At 41.4% G+C, this 23,863-nt stretch overlaps 3 protein-coding genes across 4 annotated transcripts in view; all 3 read right to left on the bottom strand.

Annotated features, from left to right (window-relative positions):
- Positions 1–7,464: 7,464 nt before the first annotated feature.
- On the bottom strand, positions 7,465–16,320 carry LOC128895296 (dnaJ homolog subfamily C member 9). The gene is made up of 4 exons (XM_054157785.1): positions 16,178–16,320; positions 15,724–16,038; positions 15,486–15,652; positions 7,465–7,939 (listed from the first exon to the last, which is right to left on the bottom strand). Exons 1-4 carry the CDS (start codon positions 16,269–16,271, stop codon positions 7,691–7,693), a joined length of 825 nt encoding a protein of 274 aa, XP_054013760.1. The 5' UTR covers positions 16,272–16,320; the 3' UTR covers positions 7,465–7,690.
- LOC128895076 (uncharacterized) lies at positions 12,879–14,902 on the bottom strand. Its single transcript, XM_054157322.1, has one exon. It carries the CDS (start codon positions 14,691–14,693, stop codon positions 12,945–12,947), a length of 1,749 nt encoding a protein of 582 aa, XP_054013297.1. The 5' UTR covers positions 14,694–14,902; the 3' UTR covers positions 12,879–12,944.
- LOC128895245 (all trans-polyprenyl-diphosphate synthase PDSS1) overlaps positions 16,177–23,863 on the bottom strand; it is a 46,560-nt gene continuing 38,873 nt past the window's right edge. For both annotated transcript variants that reach the window (XM_054157680.1, XM_054157689.1), the window contains exons 5-8: positions 20,886–20,975; positions 20,162–20,293; positions 19,902–20,096; positions 16,177–19,355 (exon numbers count right to left, since the gene is read on the bottom strand). In XM_054157680.1, coding sequence (XP_054013655.1) covers positions 19,134–19,355; positions 19,902–20,096; positions 20,162–20,293; positions 20,886–20,975 — 639 coding nt within the window. In that variant the 3' untranslated portion in view covers positions 16,177–19,133. The remainder of the gene's footprint in view (positions 19,356–19,901; positions 20,097–20,161; positions 20,294–20,885; positions 20,976–23,863) is intronic.

Raw genomic sequence — 23,863 nt, 5'->3', positions numbered from 1 at the left:
CGGATGGACGTTGACATCAACACGAAGCTGAGCACTGTCACTGACGTATCAGTCTCTCTCCCGAGGTCTCCGAACCGTTCACCTGTCCAGAACATACGCGAAAACTGGCGAGTCCTCGAGGTGGATAGGAACCCGAAGGATTCCCAAAGTCGATCCACGCAGTCGAGGCATTTGTCCCGACAGGAGCGTATCTCAGAGCCCTGGGCGCCTGTTGTATCGGCTCCTACCTATGTTCGATGACGCGGGCAGTAGCCCTCCCCTGCCCCCGCGGGGGGACTATAAAGTTTCATTTCTGCCGGGCGAATGTCTTCGAATTAGCAATAAAGCAGCGATTCTCTTCCCCTCGCAACGGACAACGAGGCCGCGCCGCGGCGTTGGCTCCTTCTCGTTTTTTGTTTACTCACCAGCGAACTGGTTTTGCGGTATACATGCTCCGTTCGCCCCTCCTCTCCCCTGCCCGGTCCCCCCCCCCCAGCGTCCCTTCGTCTTCGTTTTCACCGTCCTCATCCTCGTCCTCCCGTCGTCTCGCGGAGGAGGAGAGTACAGCTATTTCGGGGTACGCAAATACGCGAAGCGTGTGTGCGAGGGGTGCCGCTGAACACCCGCGGTGAGAACCTACCGGACTGTCATCGACAAAAATCATCTCCGGTTAGGTTGCCGCGGATACGCGAAGATTTTTAACCTGGAGGTGCTGTGTACCCTGCGGAGTCGCTCCGAAACGGGTACCGAAGCCGGAAAATGAGTTACGGCTGAGCAAATTCGGAGGGATCCTCCTTGGAACGGAGCACACGAGTTCCTGGTGGGCATAACGCGACAGCTTTAAAGCCTACGCATGCGCACGTGCGCAGTACCTTCGCTGAAAGCATGGACGTGACTTACGTCACGCGTGCTCTTCAGGATTTTCCTGGTGAACAATCTTGTTATAGTGTACGCCGTTCGTGTTGGCAAAACGTAGTAGTGTAGTCAATCCTAGTTGTTTTCTAGTATCTTCTAGTGTTCAATTATCAATTTCGTAACAACACGCTGAAGAGTACATACACACAGTTCAAGCAAAATGAAGTCCCTGGTCTTCACTAGTCCGCATCCTTCCACAGTCTTACATCTTCCAAACAGCGTCGTATGATACTATCCGACCGTGCTACAGGCCTAGACGTCTAAACGCCCTGTTTCATCCCTGCTACTCGTCCAACCTTCAGCCACTACCACAGGGATCCTGTTAAAGTTGTTGAGCTGTAACTCCGTAACGCATTAACAAAGGGCAAAATCCCTCGTGCCTTGTTACAACGGCTCGGCCGTTTCTCTATTCTCCTAATGCACGGAGACACGCGTAATGCACCGATGCCCGTTCCTGTACGCGTAGTCGCACATCCGCGTGCACATTATACACATTATATACTATGTGATCTAGGTCCGTGCGCGCAGAGACAAAGGAATGCTTCCTCCATCCTCCTGCGTCCTTCCACCTACCGATCCACCTCAGTACCCCGTTCGAAGGGGGTACAAGGAGCCACGAAGGACGGCGCGAGGCAAGCCAAGGGAGACACGGTTGAAGAGGAAGAGGGCACGAGAGGAGAAGAGGCACGCGGGAAGAAAGAAGAATAAGAAGAGCGAACCGGAGGAGGAATAGGCCATTCCACTTATACGCTGCTCGGATTCAATTAACTCTCCACCTTCTTCCCTCCTTCTTCTTCTCATCTCGCGAACCGGCGTGCCTCTGCCCTCTGCCTTATACAGGGTGTTCCGCCGGACGTGCGTGCACCGCTGTTTAACCGCGCCGAAAATTCTCATCGCGCGATCACGGGCGCACCTTTGTCTCGATCAAGTGTCCCACTGGCGCTCCGATCGCTGCGCTCACTGCGCTGCGATCTGACGGGGTGTGGACGCTTCTTCAGGACGTTACGTCTGCTGGGTCGTTCTCTGACGCGTACAAGTGATATCCGAGCGTTTATCGTGCTTTCAAGTCGCTTCACCTGCGGTTGAGTAACGTTTCAGACTTGTAGATTTGAAATTCTAGGTAGGCTAGATTAAATCTCAAGTGTGGAACACCTCTAGGGAATCCCCAATAGACACTGACTCATCATAAAGACGTCTGTTGAACATTTCGAGACTCGTACCATAGCCTCTAAACTAGTCTATATCTTCGTACCACTTTCCGGATGAATGATTGTAAACCTTAGTTCTCAAGATACCAATCTCCCAGGTTAACCTCATGCGAAATGTTGAACTGTAGCGAATCTCCTATGGAAATTCGAGTGATCCGTTGAAGGAGAGTAAAGATCAAGGCCCAGAGAACGGTAGTGCGCCGTCAGCGGCAGGAGAAATGGATATACACGGCTGGTGAATCGGTGTTGAATTTCTGAGCGCCGTTTAATTGGACGTTATCCTTTTTGCGTAAGCAAGTGCGTGCACGTCGTTGCCAATACAGGCGCATGCTGAGCGATTATCGTGTTATAACTGCGTGCATTCGGACGCCCGCTCTGACTTACGATGGTAATAATCATAATGAGGCACTTTATTGCCATCGTATACCATGCGACGACAAGCCATTGTTATTTGGCGCTGTCGTTGCGCGACGAGCAACCGAGCGAAAGATAAGATGATTCTCATTCGAAAGTTCCGAGTGGTGCGAGAAGCACCCAATTAGTCCGCAGTGGTCCAAATTGTGTCAAGTTTGCGGAATTATGTTTTATTTCCTGTTACCATGTTTAATAATTATTCTCACTCGCGAAAATGAAACAACACTAGTTTCCGTGGGGACAAGTCAGCTTTGATCATTCGCGATGATCGAAAACCTCGTGGGCTTAACATCATCCTCTCCTCGTGTGTTCGTGGGGCTTGAAATCACTTGTCCCTAGCTTCGTGAAGATTCACCATAAGGGCCTATTCACAAAGCATCCAGGCGATTCTCCAAAGTTCCTCGGGTAAATTCTGGGCGATTACTGAAAGGACATATTCTATTAAACTATTTGTCAAAATGGATTGTTAGATTTATAATCACGATAGTAGCGTGAACGCGTGGCGTGTTCCAACAAGTTCCATCTACACTGGCGTTGATCGAGTTCGTTCTTGCATATAGATTCAACAGGGTTTCTTTATCGCAGTCGCCACCTATCGATTCTGTTGCAGGGGCTTCGGGTTACACCGTCCCGATGCATTGTCGTGGCTTTATCGAGGAAGAATAATGCAGTGGTCGATGCTACGAGCATAAACAAAAGAAGGCGAAGCACGCAAAAGCTAAATACGCGTACGTGTTATCGTTTGTTGCCATTGATACATCAACTATACTCGTATGCAATCTACGCGGTTGGAAACACTGGTCAGCGCTGTATCGAATTTCCTTTACACGGCGTTTCCATAGTAAAGTTACACGATGGCAGTGTTCGAAATCCCATTAGGCTGGACGGTGGGCAGATAAGGAGCCTAAACGCCTAGCACCACTCACGAGGATCTCCCAAGTGTTTTCAGGTCCTCCGCGTAGGGGGATCCCAGCGTTTATGATCGAACTCACGCAGGAGACGCGCCGTGTCTTCACGGATTCATAAATTCGTGGACTGTCGGCAGCACCTGAGCTAGAAGTCTCTCCGTGGTCTTGTCGCGCGTTGGGAGATGAGAACGGTGCCTTAAGGCTCGCAACCTCTCCTTGAGACGAGATCTCTCTCCTCTCTCTCTCTTTGGTTTCCCACGAGAACCACCGCCGCCGCCGCCTTCTGGAATGTCGCTCTCCCCTTCTCCTTCTGTTCTGCTCCTTCACCATCTCCTCCTCCACCTTCTCCGATACGAGCCACCACCTCCTCTTACGTTGCTCCGACGTTCCTCCTCGTGCTGACGGTGTCTCCTCTCCTCTTCTATCGCGTCGCTGCAACCCCAGCTTTTGCCCTCCGTCCTTATCCTACCTTCTTCCATCGTCTCTACCTCGCTCTCCCTCTCGATTCCCTTCAGAGATTTAACGGGGTGCATCGTGGTACACGCTATATCTGCCGATGCGACTCGTGATTAGGAGTGTATATGGAAAAAGGAGGACCCGCGAAGTTAAGGCTCGGGGTTTAAAATATTGGCGCGTTGATCCTGCGCTAAGCATTGTTGCTCCTCCCGCGACTCTTTTTGGTTTTAGTCTGGTCCTGGCCCTGGGAATTGCCAGGCCGAAATCTCGTTGCGATGCTCGTTTACATTCGATGGTACACTTTGTCGTTTGGCACATGACATCCTAACCCCCGGTTTGTGACCTAAATTCGGAATAAACGAAGTAGGCATGAAATTAGGAAGGACTTGAGTTGAAGTTGTGCTGTTGCCCTTCCTCCTCCATACTTACATGGAAGGTACCAATCGTTCTCTGTTAGAACCATCTCATTTTGATAAAGTTTCCTCCGTAACGAGTGCATAAGTTTTCTATCCTTTTTTTCATTTGGATATGCAATTTAAAAAAAGAACCAAGTTCTTTTTTAAGAAATGGCTGTGCGCCAGTGGTGAACAGCCTGAAATTTATTTATACTTAGCGTTCCTCACATGTTGCACCTGGTCCGTTAAGAAACTCCCCTTGTTAGTGTAGCATGCAAAATTATGACCGTCAGTCGAACAGCTACACGATACACCGGCTATACATTACAGCAAACTGGACTTAGATTTGTTTCTATCCTAGAATGCAAAACGTGGGTGTTTTATACCCATGGAACTGTTGGAATCCTTTTCTTCATTTCCTGCAAAATTATTTTTGTTTTCTTCCACGTCCTTGTTGATTATATTACACCCGCAGCGTATGTCTTGAATTCACTATATATCAGTTTTTAAAAAATATTTTCCTATTTTAATTTCTCATCGTGTCGATACACTTGCACGTATCGTTTCACAATCACTTTTCTTCAAACGCGTTTACTTATTTCATTTCAGCATAGTCAAAACTCTTCGTCAGAATCGATGTTAGATATCATTTATCTTTTCATTCCTCTCACGTCAGATTTATTGATCCATAAACAAGAAACTACGGGGGAATTACAAGGAGAGTTAAACGTTGAGTGAGACACGCACGATGGTTTACGACCGTGAATTCTTTATAGCTCGCTGATTACATCACTTTACATGACAAAAACTCCTTAGTCGATCCTGACATAATTTTGTCACTGTGCTGTCATTGTTGATGCCCGTTCCGCTACCGTGGAGCTAATATATCTTTTAACAGGTTCCAAGACCAGTGGACCATCCACGTCCCACAGTACTCACAGATACAGGTGATTACGTTGCAACTATCGAGTTAATGTCTCGGAACCTGAACAAACATTTCACGTCATGTTAATTGTCCTATGTTCCTTCGAGTGTCATCTTTCATCGACATGCTTTGTAAGGCTTATCCACTAGATCTTATCAAGTAAATACCTTACATATGGCGCAATGAATCGTCGATTTAATAGTCGCCAATTACTCAACAATTTATCAGTACGTGATTAAATTGGGCAGATCGATCAGGAGATTAATTAGAGTCACGTCCAAGGCGATACCTGATGGCTAAGCTTACCGATAAATTCAAGATTTGAGTCCAAACGTGACAATATACATCTATCGATACATTTAATTGTTTAATCGTTGAACGACAGTCATGGACTACAGGACGAAGACGAAGGTATAAAAATTGAGCGCTTTGAAACAATTTCACGCAATCAACCGCTACAATGCGGCCACTTGACCTGTTCCTACGCTTCCATCCGGAACCTCCGATTCTGCATGGCATCGAAAGTGTTAAATCCTCCTTTGATTAACTTCCCCGCGAATTACCACCATGAACAATGCTTTATTTTCTGCTCCGTCGACCATCACATCTGCGGAGGATGTTTTTCCCTCGCTGGGCATTCCTGTTTCGCTTCGTAATTTCAATCATATCGAATTCGACGACGGCGAAACAATCGGCAATCCAGCGAATTATTCATCTTTCGTATGTACAACATCGAGGCTGGATCTAATTGGTGTTTAGGTTGCGGTAGGAAAATATTGTTCCAAGCAGCTCCTGGCGAATGCCCCATTGTGTTCCAAGACGTTCTCGAAGTCGAGCTCTCTCGGCCTCTGGTTACAGGTCTTGTTAATAATGACGGTGCTTTACATTTTGCTACCCATGTTAGCTACCCATGACTGTAATAAGATGGTCGCTCGAGCGTGATTGCGCGACACTGTGCGTCGATCACGTGCACAACGGGTGACGCGGTTCAAAATTCGCGCTGAAACGAAACGTTGCGAAACGTTCGTTGAAATTTTTGTTAAATTGCGAGCTAGCTTCTCACGGTATGATTGTAATTAATATTCGATCGCGGGCTATTCTTTGGGCGATCGACTAAATCTAAATTATGATAGATTACTGTGTCTTTAGTATTGTTTCTTAAAATATACTTAATGTAACTGAGTGGTCCATCATAAGTGCCTGGTCTCTAATACTAATACTTGAAAAGTTCTTCTTCCTTTTTAAGTACACGTTCTTATTACACGATTGTATAAAGATAAGAGCTTGGTTCAGCTGAAGTATTGTTTCTTTAAACTAACCTCAACTAGATCGATCATCCCTTGCTATGCCAGAGATTGTTTTCGATAATAGTTCACTATACTATTACCACGAACCCTGGGTACAATTACACAATCGCGAAGCGCTTTCGAATCTCTTGGAACATTTGGAATTGCATTATGAAAAAACGCATGTACCGTTTACCTAAAAGTGTGTCACCCGATGTGTGGTGTGTTGTTGCCCAAGTCAGCCCAGACGTAACACGAGACTGACCGTACAAGACTGGCACTTATGATGGTGACCGATATACACCATATCTACCAATACCGATGAGAAAACGCCAACACCATCCTCGCTCCCATCACTAATCAGGCTTACCAAGTTTGAGCTTGAAAGGGGCGAGAATATATAGACTAGCGCCTTCTTCTTTCTTTTCTTACCTTTCCTTCCAGCTGGTTTTCGATTCCAAGGGGTCAAACTCCTAATGATACGACTAATGACCGGTGACACCACGAGCTAACAGTGCCAACGACACTGATGGAAACGTAACTGTTTCAGTACCGATTGCTTACATCCCGGCGTTCGATCTTCTAGCTTCCAATGTCTGTTAATACCTTTGACTTGTTTGATGTTTGCTTCTATCTTGACTACTGCTGTTTGTCAATAGCAAATCAATGGATGTGTTTAAAAATGTAAATTACAAGCAATTACAAACGCATGAATGAGAACCACTGAAAATGTTTTACCATTTGGGGATAATATAGCAGGAATCTTCATTCGGACTTGGTAGGTAAGGTAGAGGTGTCCTGGAAAATGTTATCCTTAAATGATAAAGGAGAATTCGTGCGTATCAACCGTTGATATAAAAATAATTCATACATAAACTTGACCAATGATGAAGACAGACACTCTGACGAACTTTCTAAACCTTGATACTTCCGTATTACATTCATCCATCCGAGCGGCACGCAATAAATCAGGATACCTGTGTATATAAGATTTATATTTGAACGTGACGTGCCTACGCGGTTACAATGAATTTCACTATCGATATATTTAATCGACAAATTTATAAAACTTAAATACGACAATTTTTGTTCGTACAAAGAAGTATACATGATGGGACGCGTTTTGTGATGATTAGCAATTAAGTTAAAAAAATCGCGACGATATTCCAATGCGGAGGGTCGTTTCTGTAAAAATTGCGCTGCTCTATGTCTTCTTTTTAGCTTTTTTCGTGGTTTTCGCGGCTTTTGCGGGCGAGGATTTCTTCTTCGTTGCCTTCTCCGCCTTCTTCGCGTATTTGTCGATCAGGGAATCGAAGAACTTGTCGGACTGACTCGCTCGTGCTTGATTGCGGCTCTGTATCGCCAGTGCTAGATTGTTGGCAGCTGCGTTTTCCTCGTTTTCGATTTTTAGCATCTTTTCAAGACGTTCGGCTTCTTGTGCTTCTTTGGCCCACTGCAACAAGAAGCCACGGCTTAAATACCCAACCTCCAAAATCCTCTCAACTTAGCAAACCGTCAATTTACATAAATGCAACCATTTTTAGAATAATTTTTTCGAAAACCATCCGTTACAGAGGACTAAATTTCAAATATAAAAATTTCTGAATAAACATATGGATGGGATCATTTTCTTTTATTGCATGAAAAATTGTTGCATTCGTGATTTCTGTTGCTATGTATAAGGGCTGCAAAAACTTCAGCAGACGATTTTCCATTAGATATCCTAGCACGACACTCGACCTACATGATGGAGGAATTCGATCATTAGCCAGGAGATAACGTGAAGAGATCGATAGATCAGACGTTGAACGACTGCAGCTCACAAGCCGTCCTTATTTAATGTAATTAATTACCAGCACTTCGTGACACGAGTAACTCTATTTTCGATGCTAGCCATGCGTCGATCCTCCAGATTATCAGACCCTGCTAACTCGCTGCCCGTGGGTTAAGAGGAGTTAATTTTAACGAGGGGTCGCGTATTCCATAGACGTTCGACAACGCCTTGTGTTTGTTCGACGCTTTCTAGACGTATTGTTTAAACTAACGAAGGCAGCGTGCCAGCAATATAATTTTGCAATCTAAGATGAAACGCGATAAAGGTTTGGCCCCCCAATGATTCAACGGATTCTATTTCCATACCCGTAAAAATCATTCGTTCGAGACGCGAACTGCAGATACACGTCTGCCAACGATGAGCTAATGATTATTTGAATGACTTAGAATGTAGAATTTAGATGGAGATCGCCAACGACTAATAATTTAGAGAATTTAGACAATTTTTACGCGCGAGAAGGTTAATTAAAATTCATAAATGATCGAGATATACCAAAGGAAAATAAATTCGAAATGAAATATGATGCATACAGCTTAGAAACTTGTTTAGGAAAATTGTCACGAATTATTTTAGATGAGGAACGGATGCTATTGAAAATGTTCGTGGAATTGTTTACGCGTGCTGAGGTCATGCTTCGCGAGAAACAGATTTCGTGGTTCACGCTTGCCGATGATCCATATTCCTAGTGACCTACTCCATAATTCGGCGCTGAGGAAATTCCGTTATTTATAATTTTTGGCAAGTACGTTTAAGAGGTATCCTAATGTTAGGCCGAATTGCACAACGCCTCGCGAAATACTGAAGTTATTGGAATCACGTTCGACCGAGACACGATGACAGAAAGCCAAGCACAGCTTCGCTAAGTCGAAGTATCGATACTCCGCTTCGAACAGGGATGAGCCAAATTCTATTTGAATAATGAATGACGAATCTGAAATACAGTTGCACCCAAAATACAACACTCTATGACGAATTAATCAAAACAGAACTTGTATCATCGAGAACCCACGAAATTAATTTTTATTTTAAAAAAGAAGCGATCCTATAGGTAACAGATTTTTCTATATTTACTGTTTCACAAGAATAAAGATTCCTGATAGTGATGCACATATTTGTTATTATAAATATTCCATAAATGTTGCATTTTAGATGTTTCGATCCTTATACTTATCTTTGTTCGTTCGAAACTTTAATCTAGATGAGAACTACGCTATTTATTTATCTTGAAATTTAAACGCGTCAGATGTCAAAATCGTCCAGCTCGAGAGGAAATTATTCTCGTTGTGTCGACATCACTGTTATTTTCAAAGAAACATGCAAAACAATATATCTCGTTAAATAAATACGCGGTGCGCTTAACGATGCTCGAGGGACGTTATGTCGCGCTGGGTACTCGTGAATCAACGGAGTCCAAGTCTTTGATCTATAAATACGAATTATAATGTTTGGTGTACTCTAAATGTTGTGCATTCATAGTGGATGTTATATAATAAACAATACAATAACATGCATCTCTATTATTCAAGAAAATCGGGTAACAATGATCATATACAGAAATCTCTTTCAACTGAAGAAACGATTATTATTACTACCCATTCGTCGATCTATTTTAATAGATATTCCAGTAATCTATTTTATAATTATAATTTTACAATAATCTGTTTTAACAATTGCATTTCGGGTTAATAATCTTTCATTGCTGAGGAAACCCATAAGTCGATCCTCTAGTTGGTCTACGAATAACAAAAGGACCACGATTAAATTTGATGCAACGATTTCGTAAAGTAATCATAAAGTGTATAAACTTACGAAATACATCCGAGCCCTTTCATAGAGATTTCCTAAGTCAACCCCGAATTATCGAACAAAATTACATTTTCCTTTGAACGAGCTAAAGCTTGCGTCGATGGCCATCCTACGATGATTTCATTCGTCGACCATTATTCGACCAAACAATTGCCCATCTCTGGAACGAACCGCGATGTAGTATGACCGCGGGGCTCAATTCTCGCGAAATTCCGCGGCGATGACACGGTACAAAGGGAATTCGTTGCGCAACGGCTACCTCGAACCCAATGGACCGTTTCAATTATTTCGTAATTCGGATGATTTCCGGAGCGTCAGGCTCGACGCCAGATGTGTCGCTAGGTCTGGTCACCGGGAGACCAAGTAATTCAAGGTTGCGGAAGCGCATCGCTCCGTCGTCGATCTTATAAGCGGTCGCACGTGTGTGCATACCATTCGAACACAGTGGATACTTTGGCACGGATCTGATTCGCAAATAGCCCCTTATAGAATACAAAGTACTTGACGTCACAAAGGGAGGTGGAAGAGTCGTAAGGGTAATATAAATACGACGGAATTAGACTCGCAATATGTTCCTAACAAGGGCGGAACGCGATCTGTCTGGACCTTTGTTTTCCAGGAATTTTGTTGGCACGAGCGATTGGCAACTTTGTGGAGCCAGGTGTACTGTTTTGTAAAGTTGTACAAATTTGGACACTCGTACGCTTTACAAATTTACAGAGGCACGAAGAAAATAGATACCAGTATCAGTAGTTCTATACTAGGCATTGTATAATGATATTCGAATAGTAATATCTAGACTGCGGATATTTATGCATGTATAACAAGTATAAATACATAAAAATATACAAGGATATGCACGAATTCGTAAATGCATTATAAAGTATAAAATAAAAAATAAAATGTCTAAATAAATAAAGTGTATTAACATATAAAAGACAAAACATACTTTGATTTAAGTATCTGTCCTTCATCTGTACATATAAAGATATGAATTTGCGTAAACATCTGAAGTCTAGTAATATCCTTGCAGTAACCTTCGAGTACTATAACTCAACTAGTGATACTCGGATATTGGTATTCGAGGAATACCACGAAAATAGCGATACCTAAACACTCGAATGGTATCCACGGCATTCGGACATTTATAAAGTACTACAGTAGCTCCAACGTCGAGATCCGCGCATGAACAGCCGACCACAATGGTCCCCTTTCAATAGATGCACTTCGAGACTTCGGCAAGGTCGGTCGAATTCCTGTCAGCTATTTACAGTTGGGGTATGGGTGCCTCTCCATCAGTTAGCGTGCGCGAAACGATGCACCTGTTGCGGCCGGTAATGCACACAGGAAGCCTCGCGAACTTGACATCAGACGACGACAGCCATTACGCGATCCAACGCATGCCAATCGTCCAGGGATGCTGACAAAACGCACCGTGTATCGCAGAAACCAGGGTATCTCGATCAGATATGCGTTGGTCAAGGTCGTTACATAACACCCAGCATTAGATTGAACGACATTAGTAATTATTTCATTACCACACCGGATACATCGCGGCCCTCGTTGCTTGTTACTTTCAATTGATATTCAGCATCGCGCTTGCCTCACAAATCCTTATTCGGCGATCCTCGCCTTCGCAAACAATGTTGCACAACGCTGCCGCATTCTTATCTCCGATCACGGACTTGACTCCTTCGGACTTGGTACACATTTTAATGCAAGTGGCGAACTAGAGTATTGTTTTGACGTATCACTAAATGAGCGATCCTTTTCAAACCGCGTCATACGTAATTGGTTTGGATTTAAGTGTTCTTGGTGACAATTAGCGACATCTGCCAATGGAGATCACGGAACTGAGAGTGCGATGAAGTGATGAAACAGAAGGCCATGAGACACGGTGCAGCTGGGAGCCTTGAAGTAATGGTTCTTGTTGCGAAGATGTTAATCATATTTGTTTTCTTTACGTATTCGATTTAAGAAATACTTAAAGATGTATAATTAACAGGGGCAGATTACACACCAACGTTACTGAAGGCGAAATCCACTGTTAGGGAAGTCGCCTAGTTTCTATCGAAGAGAAAATCTTTCAAAATCTTTTTAGAAAATGATTATAAGCCAAAATAAACGAGCGAATGTTGATGATTAGATCTGCACCTATCAATTTCAAATAAATTGAATTTCATTATACAACTGCTCTTATGAAATAGCCTTTAAATAATACCACTAGATAGCTGAGTGCTCAACTTGTTTCTCACAAGTTATACTAAGCAAATAACTCTTATACTGGTTAGTACTCAAGCCTTACTTAAGAGTTCTCCTATAACCAACAACAAAACACGCTTTGTAGAAAACCACATGCTTCTATTACAAAAAACATCTTCTGAATCTTTCTAAATAATACACCTCGTTTAATCTGTTGACCATCACCTCCAGCCAGACCAAGACAAACTAATCCCAATTGAACTCGACATTTCCAGTTCTGTTTGTAAAGTGATCCTCCGAGTCCTGACCTCTCATAGTGGACACACATAGTGGGTGCACGTATACGTACGCTATGAATACTGCAGGCTCTGCGGTATCCGACGAACCAATGATGATTGGTTCACGATCAAAGGGAAAACGTTAAAACCAGCTGCACTTCAATCACCCACTCGGATTCCCGTCGCGATTAATCGTTTCAAACAGGCGTCGGTCAACGTTCCATTAGCATCGCGATTCGTGTTACAACGCTAAACGTAAATGCCCGTACATGCTCGCGTTAACGAGCGTGTTTCGTCGATGAAGTATAGTCGTTAATATGAACATAAGAAATTTTTAGCTAAAATCCCTCCACAAGGACGTCTCCCATGTAGACCAGGAGAACAGAGATGAATATTACAACGAACGATCGTTCCATCGTCGAAGACAGATTCCTACGACCGCAATTGGGTAACGGTTTATCGGTGGTTGTCTCGATTGGCGGGAGTCCTGCGACTTGGCCAGGTGGAAGGCTCTCTACAGGTGGCGTATGAACAGTAATCGGGTGCTCGTAATACGGTGTCTGGATGATCTCTGGCCAAGCTGGTTGAACCGTTTCTGGCACTTCTGGCCAACCTGGTTGAACCGTTTCTGGGACTTCTGGCCAAGCTGGTCGAACCGTTTCCGGCACTTCTGGCCAACGTGGTTGAACCGTTTCTGGGACTTCTGGCCAAGCTGGTCGAACCGTTTCTGGCACTTCTGGCTGCTGAGGTCTAACAACGTGAGTTGGAGACGGTGGAGCGACGGTTGGCGGGACCCTATACTCTGGAGGACCTGAGTATCCCGTTTCCTGACCTTGTAATCTATTATCCACAGCGGGTGGATACTCCCTATCCCAGGTGTTTCTGTCCGGCCAGGCGACTTCAGGCGGGTCAGCGGTGCGGTCGACGTTGGAATCCACGGAAGGTGGAGTTTCATGACGATCATTCGGGCCAGGTGCCAATGGGAACGGATCGCTGCCCGTATAAATCGGGAATTCAGGCCTGGCGTTGGTGGATTCTGGAAAACTGGGTCGAGGTCCTAGGACTGTCAGGTCCAAGTTGTCAAGCTTGTTTATGTCAAGCGTATCCGTGGTTGTTTGAACAGGTATAACTCTAGGAGGAACATGGACTCCCCTCGCGATGTCGTAAGGTGACATCGTTGTTGTGAACGACTGGGTGTCCTCGTAGCCGATCGTTGATGGTCTTTGCGTAGTTCTCCAATCGGGAGTGACGCGCATTGGATGATAAACAACGTCTTCGGTAGTGTAGAACCACAGTGGCGGGTACGTTGGCGTAGATTCCATGGGACGAGGCGTAGAAGGTCTTGAAGCGGGATGCAGCCTTTCTCGATGCATAGGTAGCTGCGTCGTTGGAACCGAAGTGGTCTCATCGTACACGTCTTCGTACTCGAGTGGAGTTTCCACGGGGACCAAGTCATTGGGAATCTTATTCCACTCGGGGTCTCTTTCGAACATCACCCCACGATCTTCAAGGTAGCTGCTCACCGCATTGGGACACTTAAACTCTGAATTCTCGCTGAGGAACATCCTCTGCAGTTTCAAGTGAGCCATATCGCTGAGGTTCAAGCATTCCAAACGGTTACCAGAGAGCCTCAGATCTATGAGACTAGGTAGATTCTTGAACACACCGTCCTCGATGGTGTGTATGTTGTTGAAATTCAGGTCTAAGAACGTTAAGTCATTCAAACCTCTGAACCAGGACTCCTCGACGGCGGTCAAGTAGTTGTTGTCCAAGCTCAGCTGCTGGAGATTTATCAGGTGCTCGAAAGCACCTGGCTCGATGTCTACTATACCGCAGTGGGAGATGGCGAGGACCCAAAGCTCGGAGCCAAACCTTGAGAACGTATTCCTGGTTATCCGTGATATTGGCATGTTCGTGATGCGAATCTTTCCAGTGGAGTCCGGAAGGCCGTCCAAATCGGAGAGCTGACCGCCCTCGCATGAGTACTCTATCATGTCGTCGTTCTTCACGTGTCTGCACTCGCCTTGCACTCCACTGACACTAGCACACAAAAGAGTCAACAGTAACAGTCCCACAGTGGCACCCATTTTACGCAGCAGGGTCGTTCAATTATTTTTAAAATCGCACGATCGTTCGTACAGTTTGTTGATCGCAATGTTGTTGTAACACCCACGTATCATTATCGTGCGTACAGTCCTCGACGACTCAATGGATCACGGTCATCGTGGTAGGGATTTTAGCCGAAAATTACAGTGCATCTAGCAGCGGGCTAGACCCGGTCTAATTGCTCTGTAGACTGAATCCGCTCTTGCGTTCCCTCTTTACTTATTTACTAGCGTTCCCCCTCCGTCGTAGCTTCGTACTACTAGTCCGCCTCCTACTACTAGTTCCAATCACGAAGCAGTACTATCTATTGATAAAAATAGAGAAGCTTGAAAATAGCGCGCTGCCTCACTTGCTCATCAGATCTCTGAGGTGATGTGTAGCAGACACCAACGGGTGGGGAGCGATCAAGCTTAAATTTATGAGTGCATCGCCGTCTGCGTGCGATCGACACTTGTACGATGTTTCCTATGCTGGATGTTGCAAACTTATTAGAAAACGAACCGCGTGCTAGGAATACGCAATGTCGAAGGTAGATTTAATGATATGAAGGAATAATTTGACTCAGGGATCTTTATCTAGATGATTATTTAAAAATGGAATCATTTTTTATTTGACTAAATTTCTGACCAATGGCTATCAAGTGTTGCCTTCCCATGCTATATTCATATTTATTGACCTTATAGATAATTTTCCAGATACAAAGTGAGAACAATTTTAAAATATGTAAAAGATGGTACTTACGTGAAGGTCGAGACACTTTAACTACCGCTTACCTTACGCTTTCTACGTTGCTTCTTTTTGTCGTTTTCTTGAGTGAATTCAGTATATTCTGGTACTTCACCCTTCTCTATGAGATTTTGGATGATACTATGTAACCTTGGTTCGTCATCACAGCTCGTAAATGGAACAGTTTCTAAGATGTAGTCCATATCTCCTTCACCTAAGAATAACATCGAAATTAATATCTTTGATATATTATACAAATGATATAGAAACTTTAAATTCACTTACTGTCCATGTAAGCGCGTTTCAGATCTTTGATTTCTATTTCAGATCCTTTGTAATTCTTCTCATAATTATTAATATCCTCCACAGTTATTTTCTTGAATAGAGTCTTCCAATAGTCTGCCCAATTTCTCATCATAACCTCTTCGCTCTCTTCGTCGTATTGACCAGACTGATCATAAATTTTACGTTTCTCGCTGTCACTGAGGATGGAATGAATTCGTCCAAGGACTTTGAATTTTTCTGTTGCCTCTGCTTTGATGTCATCTTCAACACGATCCGGATGAACAAGTAGAGATAGTTGATGGTATGCTTTTTTCACTGAAAAAATACAAAGAGGATTATTGTTTGATATGGACAGCAGAGTAGTGTAAGCAACAGCTATTTTTATTAAATGTAATATATTAGAATTAAAGACAGTAACAGATGTACCTCACAGTTACAGGTTATGTACACAAACCTTGTTTGTCAGTTGCACTTCTTGAAATTTTTAGGACATCGTAAAAATCACGTGCACCGAAGTATTGTTCACAAAGGTCTATTAAACTTGCCATAATTTTGATTCACTAGTTAACCACCAATAAGTTTTGTTGGAAAGTAGCCGGGATGACAGAGGATGTTGTATGTTTTGGCGCTTATTTTTATTTCAGTTCCGTTCTACATAAAGTGGACCGAAAGCGACACCTGTATTTCCCTCTCACTATTGACTATAATCAATGTTTAATTACATTCTGTAATTAGGAAATAATCTGAAGCTGGAATGGTGGGATGTAGGACCATTCACTGATACAGTCTTAAAAGAAATCATAAGATTTATTACTTATATATAACAATTACAGATTAACTGTAAAAGAGTTACTGGTGCTGCCATCCGTGGGAAAATGCTCAAGTTTGTCGCCAAATAGTTCCAACTTTTAGACGCTAGATGACATGACTTTATTCTGGATACCGACATTTGAGATCATTCTAATTTTTATTTGCATATATACGTAGTTTTAAAATGTCTTAATTATACTATGGAATAATTACATAGTCGTTATTTGACGTAATAAAATAGAATAAGGAAATAAATAACAGTATTTGATGTTTTAATATTGCTGGCGTTATCCAGCGTTTAAAAGTTGAAACTATTTGACGACAAACTTAGACGTTTTCCCGCGGATGGCAGCACCGCTCACTTATAGAAATACGCGCGAAAATATCTGTACAAATATTTTTAGATTAATATTTGTGACGTGAATATTATCCGTAATTGTAAGTAAACTTGCTTACGACTTTCATTAAATATTTTTTGATTTAATACATCACTATAAGTTTAAAATAAATGAGACGTGTTTCGAGTTTTAATATAACGTTTATATTAAAAAAGAAATTATATAACATGGATTTAGTCATCCCCGACACAACAAATATGATACTAAACCTTACGGTTTACAATTTAGTTATAATGAAGCAAATCGATCTAAGTTAGAGATATTCGACTTCTATACTATAATTCTGTAATTCTTCTATATTATGAACGCTGAAAATTATGCGTCTCCTGTGCGTGTTTACAAGACATCGCATAGTTACAATCGCATGTTTACATATAAAGATCTATTGCTTTATTAAAATTCAGCGCATTTATACATTACCTTATATTTATAAGACAGTTGTCCGGTGTATTCGAATTCGTAATTAATTTATAAGCTAATTTGTTACTTTAATTGGCCGTGAAATACACATAGATCAGATGAATTATAAATAATAGGTTTAAGTTTGTGCCAGAGATCGAAAGCTTCATTTATCTTCTTTTTTTCTAAGTATATCAATCAAGTATCCTTAACCTAACATAAATCTATATTTGATCGTAATTACATGTTTGCATTTTTTTTTATTAATAATCTTACAGTGGTGATTTGTTACCTTATAGAACAATTATATACATTAATTCATGTTATAAATATAAGTTATTATACATTTATATCTATATGTTCAATTATGTAGCAAATAATATTTTGAGCAGGTTTTCTATTCAACATGAATATAATAGATTATGGAAGATGGTATTCCACTTTATTAGACACCTTTCGAATAAAAATAATGTGAATAATTTTGCGAATATGTAAAAATCTAACCAATCGGATGGGAAACATGTCAATATTTAATAATTCGTATTACATTCGACAAGCCAAAATTAATTTTCGCGACATAAGTGGAAGAATCAAGACCATAAAGTCTTCTTTGGTAGATATTCTTCGCACGTTTTAAACAAAACATTAAATTATGCTGTCGATTAGTACTGGTACCCTTGCGATTGTTGTTCTTGAAAATGTTAAATGTATACACAACACTCACATATTTAATAATTAACAATATATAATTAACACCAATAGAAATTGTTTGCATTAAGACGATTATTTCAGCTTTTTGAATAAGACGAAGATATTTATATTGATACAATCGGTCATGACCAATTACACGAAATTCGAGGATTACACCATACTTTTCCTTTCAATACTCGACTATGTAATTTCTAAAAAAAAAGGAAAAAAAATAGGACTAAGTTACTCGATCACAATACCGTTATCCCAGAAAATTTATTTATTGATTCGTTTCGCGATGCAATATAACAAATTGCTAAGAGAACAATCAGGAAGAGTTACCAATTCTAATATAATATAACTACTCTACACGTTATTTTATTTACACTTACGATTGACAGTATCGATAAAAATCAGGTAATATGTGTGCTATGGAGCGAAGTAAACATTACCGCTCGTTTTTTTACATTTTTTTTTATATGGTGCGCCTCTCACATTGCAAAGATATACCTAGGCACTTGGTGAGCGATTATCTCGCTTATATACTTTATTCGTTAATACTTGAACTCTGCTTGCCAACGAAGGAGAAACGTTTTTCTTTTTTAAAGAAAAAAAAAAAAAAAGCAGAAGTGATTAAGTTTTTTAATAATATCATAACAACAACACTCGCACTTCAATACCATAGAGACAATGATCATTATAAAACAATGTTCTCTTCGCGTATACGCATACGACATTTATAAAAATAATTTTCTACCGATCCTTCGGCATTGTCGAGTTACCTCGTCGTTTTTAACCATTCTCTAACAATTCCCTAGCGATAAACATTTGAAACTTGTATGTTTCAAACACACAAGTCAAAACAGAACTTCCGAGTACCATCACGAGTATTAAATGTATGCCTTTAAAAAAATACACCTTCACCTCTCTAACCTTCGTTTTACTTCTTTTTTTTTCCCACTCGTCTGCAAACCTGTCGTGGCAGAGGTAAATTATATTTCGTTCGGTGAAACTTTTCGATTGGCACTAATCATAACAAATGCCAACAATAATTCTTCGCGACTACGTAATTCGTTTTCTCTTTCATACGCGGAGACGTTGATTCTCACGTCGCTACTTCATGCGATTCAATACTAAATCGCAGACCACCTGGAGACCTTTTTGGTACGGGCTTTCGGCTAAGGATCCTGCAAGTTTGGCGGCCTCCACGCAATGTTTTCTGGCTAGAAATCTCGTCTGATCGAGACCTTGAGATTTGTGTACAAGCTCGAAAGCTTTCTCGACGTCCCCCGGCTCTTGAAACCGGCGCATGATCATCGCATTTAATTCTGGATACTGTAATAAACGAAGAGGTTACAGTAGACCACACTCAACTCTATTAATTAGTATTGGTATTAGCAATGATGGACCATTATGGTGGACATAGTGCCACTGGATGGAATTCAGATTCAGTGACCAAAATGGTTAAAGAAAGTTATTTCACACTTCGTCAAGACTTCAAAGTAAGGTAATTGCACAATTTAGTCTTCAGTTCAATTAAAATTAAAGAGTTCTTGCTGTGAAACATGTTAGCTATTGAAATAATAGATGTCAATTACTAAAATAATTGTTAGGATCAAGAGACAATTATTTTCCAATTTGGAAAAACCCGCGTAGCAAACATCAAGTATTGGGGCATCAAGTAACGTGGACATGTATACTTTAGACCCGCGACACCCTTGACGTCTTATGGCTCAGTTACCTGGCCCAATAAAGCAATAACTACTGTTTCAGTTTACGACCTCGCAAGATCCCTTCCAGCGACAGTATTTCGTATTTTGTAAGCATGAAGACAGACTGTTCTCGCGAACGCCACTCAGAGGCAATCTGTGTAGTCCTTACCCGTTCACACGCGAAGAGAACTGGAGCAGTGGCAAGACCAAGCTTGAGGTCGGCTGCAGTAGGTTTGCCCATTGCCTCCAAAGACGACACAAAGTCCAAAAGGTCGTCGACCAATTGAAACGCCAAGCCAACATTTCTACCATATTGAAAGGCTACGTCCGCAAGCTGTTCATCGGCACCTCCTAGCATGGCCACCTGCGTCAAAGCAAATTTATCAATACAGATACAAATGAACCGATCGATCAAGAATGAGGACTCACAGATTTCAATGCATTGGCGATCAAGCTGGCCGTCTTGCGATACGTTTTCGTGAGGTAGTGCGCGAATCTCTCGTTCTCCGTCTCCTTGGAGCCGAGCTGCATAAACTCACCCTGCACCAGGTCCGTCACGACCTGGAAAGCACCTGGACTGGTGAATACTTATCGTCAGGATTATATCAGGATCCTAGAGCACGTGGATACTTTCCCGCGGACGTGGAATTAATAACAAACGTATTATAAACCGAGGTATCAACCAAAAATTCAACGACAATATTCTATCTACGAGACGGAATGGTAAAAATTACTTTTTAATAGACAAAAGAAGAAAGTTTGCGTAGAAGGAAAGAAAAAATTCAAATGTCGAATACAGATCAAAGTTTGGAGTAGGATTATCAATAAAGTTAGATGACCGAACATTGTACTTTGAGGGAAAATATGGGAACCGGTGGTGCAACCAGAAATTTCAAATAGAGGACGTGTATCTGGTAAAATCTGAGTCCATCTCTATTTATGTTTAAAAATAATTACCATGATGCTGAATTAATTTTCTTCCCTCCCATCGGTACATATATTCAAAACCTCACCGAACGTCGTTATACGATATTTTTTTAATATCATTATAATTCCAAATAACATTTTTAAAAAATTCTTTCACGGTGCTTGCGTTTATCCCCCTCCTCGTTCTGGTTGCACTACCGTCAGAAACGCACTCGACGAACTTTACCTGACTGAGGCATAGCGTGACGTCGTCGTTTCGAAGTTGAGCGATCATAATCGACGCGACCGCCAGAATGTAATCCCCCGCCATCGTGACCTGAGAGCAAACAAGTAAAGTGAATGTTTAACTATAATGATCCTGGCATCAATGAAATCTTCGATGACCGCACATCGTCATCGACTAAAAAAGGTAAAACGATTACGCACGATTTCAGTACGCCGTTACCTTTCACCGTGAATCTTTCGAAACGCAAACGATGAACTTAGAGCGGGTGAACGATCGTTCTTTACCAGTTTTTTTTTTTTTTTTTTTCTACTTTTCTTCACTCCTGAACACGAGATGCTAGAGATTCCTGCGTACGCAGACTGCAGAGCAATTAACCGATCGCGATAAAGATCTCCGGGCTGTTTGATTCTGTTCCAAGCAGTTGGTATTCGCTCGGAATGAAGACTGGCAATGCGAGAGGCTACTTTCTTTAGTCCGCAGACGCGGGAGTATAATTTGGTCCACGATTAAGGTAAAAGTGCCCACAGAAAGCGTAACATGATAGAATACGGTGGAAAAAACTTGTCGAATGCGGTGGAAGGTGTTCTCTCTGAGAGATCGGTGCTTCGAAAATTATTTCAAACATTCCTTAGTCGTACCGCAGCCTTCGAAATCATGACGGATCGAGCCTGCTTGGGGAATTTTTAAAAAGTGAACGGGTACATAAAAATTTTACAGAAAAATTGTCGACATCGTTAATTTATTCTATGAGACTTTACGATGGCTTGTTCGTGGGACTCTTTTGGTGAAGTTTAATGATTCATACCTGGGTAAGAAAGATTTCAGAGCAAAATTGCAAGGAACTTCACGATTAATTTTCACTGAAAATAAATCTTACAAGTTCGTTAACTGTACAGGAATTTCTATGAATTCCTAATTAAATGCGCCTGCTACTGATGTATATTACAAAATTAAACATTAACCCATTTTCAACCTTATCAATTAAACCTTCAAAAATATATTAGGTAGGCCGAAAAGTAATGTCGTTTCTTTTACATTAAATTCAAACTTTTCAATAAATTTCTATCTTTGATTCATTATATAATCGCCCTCATTGTCAGCAGCCTTTTGTCACCTAGTGTGCAAATTTTCAATGCCAGAAAAATCAATGTGCTGATAAATGATAAACAAGTATTTAAGATGGCAAAAACGACATTACTTTCCGGTCCACCTAATATAATACCAATTATTTATAATTGCATACCAAGTGTTGGTAAACAGACACAAATTTTAATTTATCGAACTAAATCAAATACTAAACAAAAGATTCGTTCATCGTTGAATAAAATGTTGCTTACCTTTCCTCCGATCGTTCAAAATTAATATCTAGAATCATGGTCGTGTTCGGTTGCGATAGCGCGCAGGATGGGACACGCGTGTGCGATATTGTTAGAAAGTCGTCAGAATGCAAATAGGGGTTAGACTGATGGGAACGAGTTAAGTAATCGCGGTTGCATTGCAAGGGAGAATAGATCGTCAAAGGCTTCTCCACGAGCATTTAGTTTCCGACGCATGTGGCTGCGGTTTTCTGGCATCAGGAGTGGTGACGGGAAACGTTCGACGAGCGCATTGTACGCTTAGCATATAACACGCAGAAAACCACACTTTCTTAATGGCTTTTAACATTGCTGGCTACCGTCTAAGACGATGACTACCAAGCGACACTCAATCTCATATTCCAAATTCGTTAAACAGTCCCCCTAATGCATAATAAACGGCGAGAACAATGAATTTTCTATCGCTTTCTAGGCTCACTGGATAAATTATTCTCCATTAAAGGTGGACGAGTGCGACATAATTACCAGTAGTTCGTCACATTTCATACAAGTGTTATTTATTATAATACTTTCTTAGACACGTGACACAAATAATGATAAACAAACAAAAATATCAGTAAAAATATTACGCTTGATTATAAAAAGTTAGAATTTTAATTAATATACATTGTAAACTGAAAAAATTGAAGAAAGGTTGTTTGATTAGTGTGAGTTAGTATTTTGTTTGATTAAGCTGAGTTGATATTTGACGGCACTTCCCGCGCGTTTTATCATGTAATTTCGTTTAGTGTTCGAGGAATTACCTCGTGCTAGATGACGTTATATTTTCGAATCTATTTTTGGAGAGATGCCTCTACGACTGTTTGCTTCCGGCGTAGGTAATGGATTCATGTGTCTCGCTTTTTTCCTTCATTGTGAAACTTCCAAGGTAAAAGGATGAAACGCAAACACCGAGAAATTGATCATTCGGATTCCTCTTACAAAGCCAGGAAATCAGTAAAAGACGAGACACTGCGTGCATAGAACAATCTTACTAAATATCATTAATGCAGTACCAAGGGCAATACTTTTACCATTATTACAATTACAACGATAATAAAATTCAATTCCTGAACTAAAATAACAGAAATCATTCTCAAAAAATTACAACATAAACGATAATTATTTTAAATGGAACAACCATAGTTAAGCATTAAATAGTGAGAAAAACGATGGGGTACCATTAACGTTTAACTTACTATTACTCTAACATTGTGAATATCATACATTCATAATTTAACAAATACATATAATTAAAAAAAAAAAAAAAAAGATATACTTCCAGTCACTGACACGAAAATTAATAATAAATAAGTTTTATCGAAGACATTAAAACTTCATTTCCTCTTACTGAAATTCATCCCTTATATCAAGAGAGAAAGTCCTTAGTTTACAACACACCTTTTTCCAGACACGACAATCAGCCTAGGCGAAATGGGCGAGTATCAGGGGAAATTAGCATGACGTAATTTTTTAACGTCCCTTTGTTTCTGTTCAGAGAAAGAAATCACAGGTGGACGCGCGAATGGCCGCGTGTCGTTTCGTCGCCTCGTGACAACGGACAACTGGCTCGTAATTTCGAGTTTCACATCCGGTATCGTTTTCACGCGCGTTAAGTGCGAC

The sequence above is a fragment of the Hylaeus anthracinus genome, unplaced genomic scaffold, assembly GCF_026225885.1.
Source record: "Hylaeus anthracinus isolate JK02 unplaced genomic scaffold, UHH_iyHylAnth1.0_haploid 0, whole genome shotgun sequence".
Taxonomy (NCBI): Eukaryota; Metazoa; Arthropoda; class Insecta; order Hymenoptera; family Colletidae; genus Hylaeus; species Hylaeus anthracinus.
Note: the sequence above shows the minus strand (reverse complement) of the source record. Positions and strands in the feature narration are given on the sequence as shown.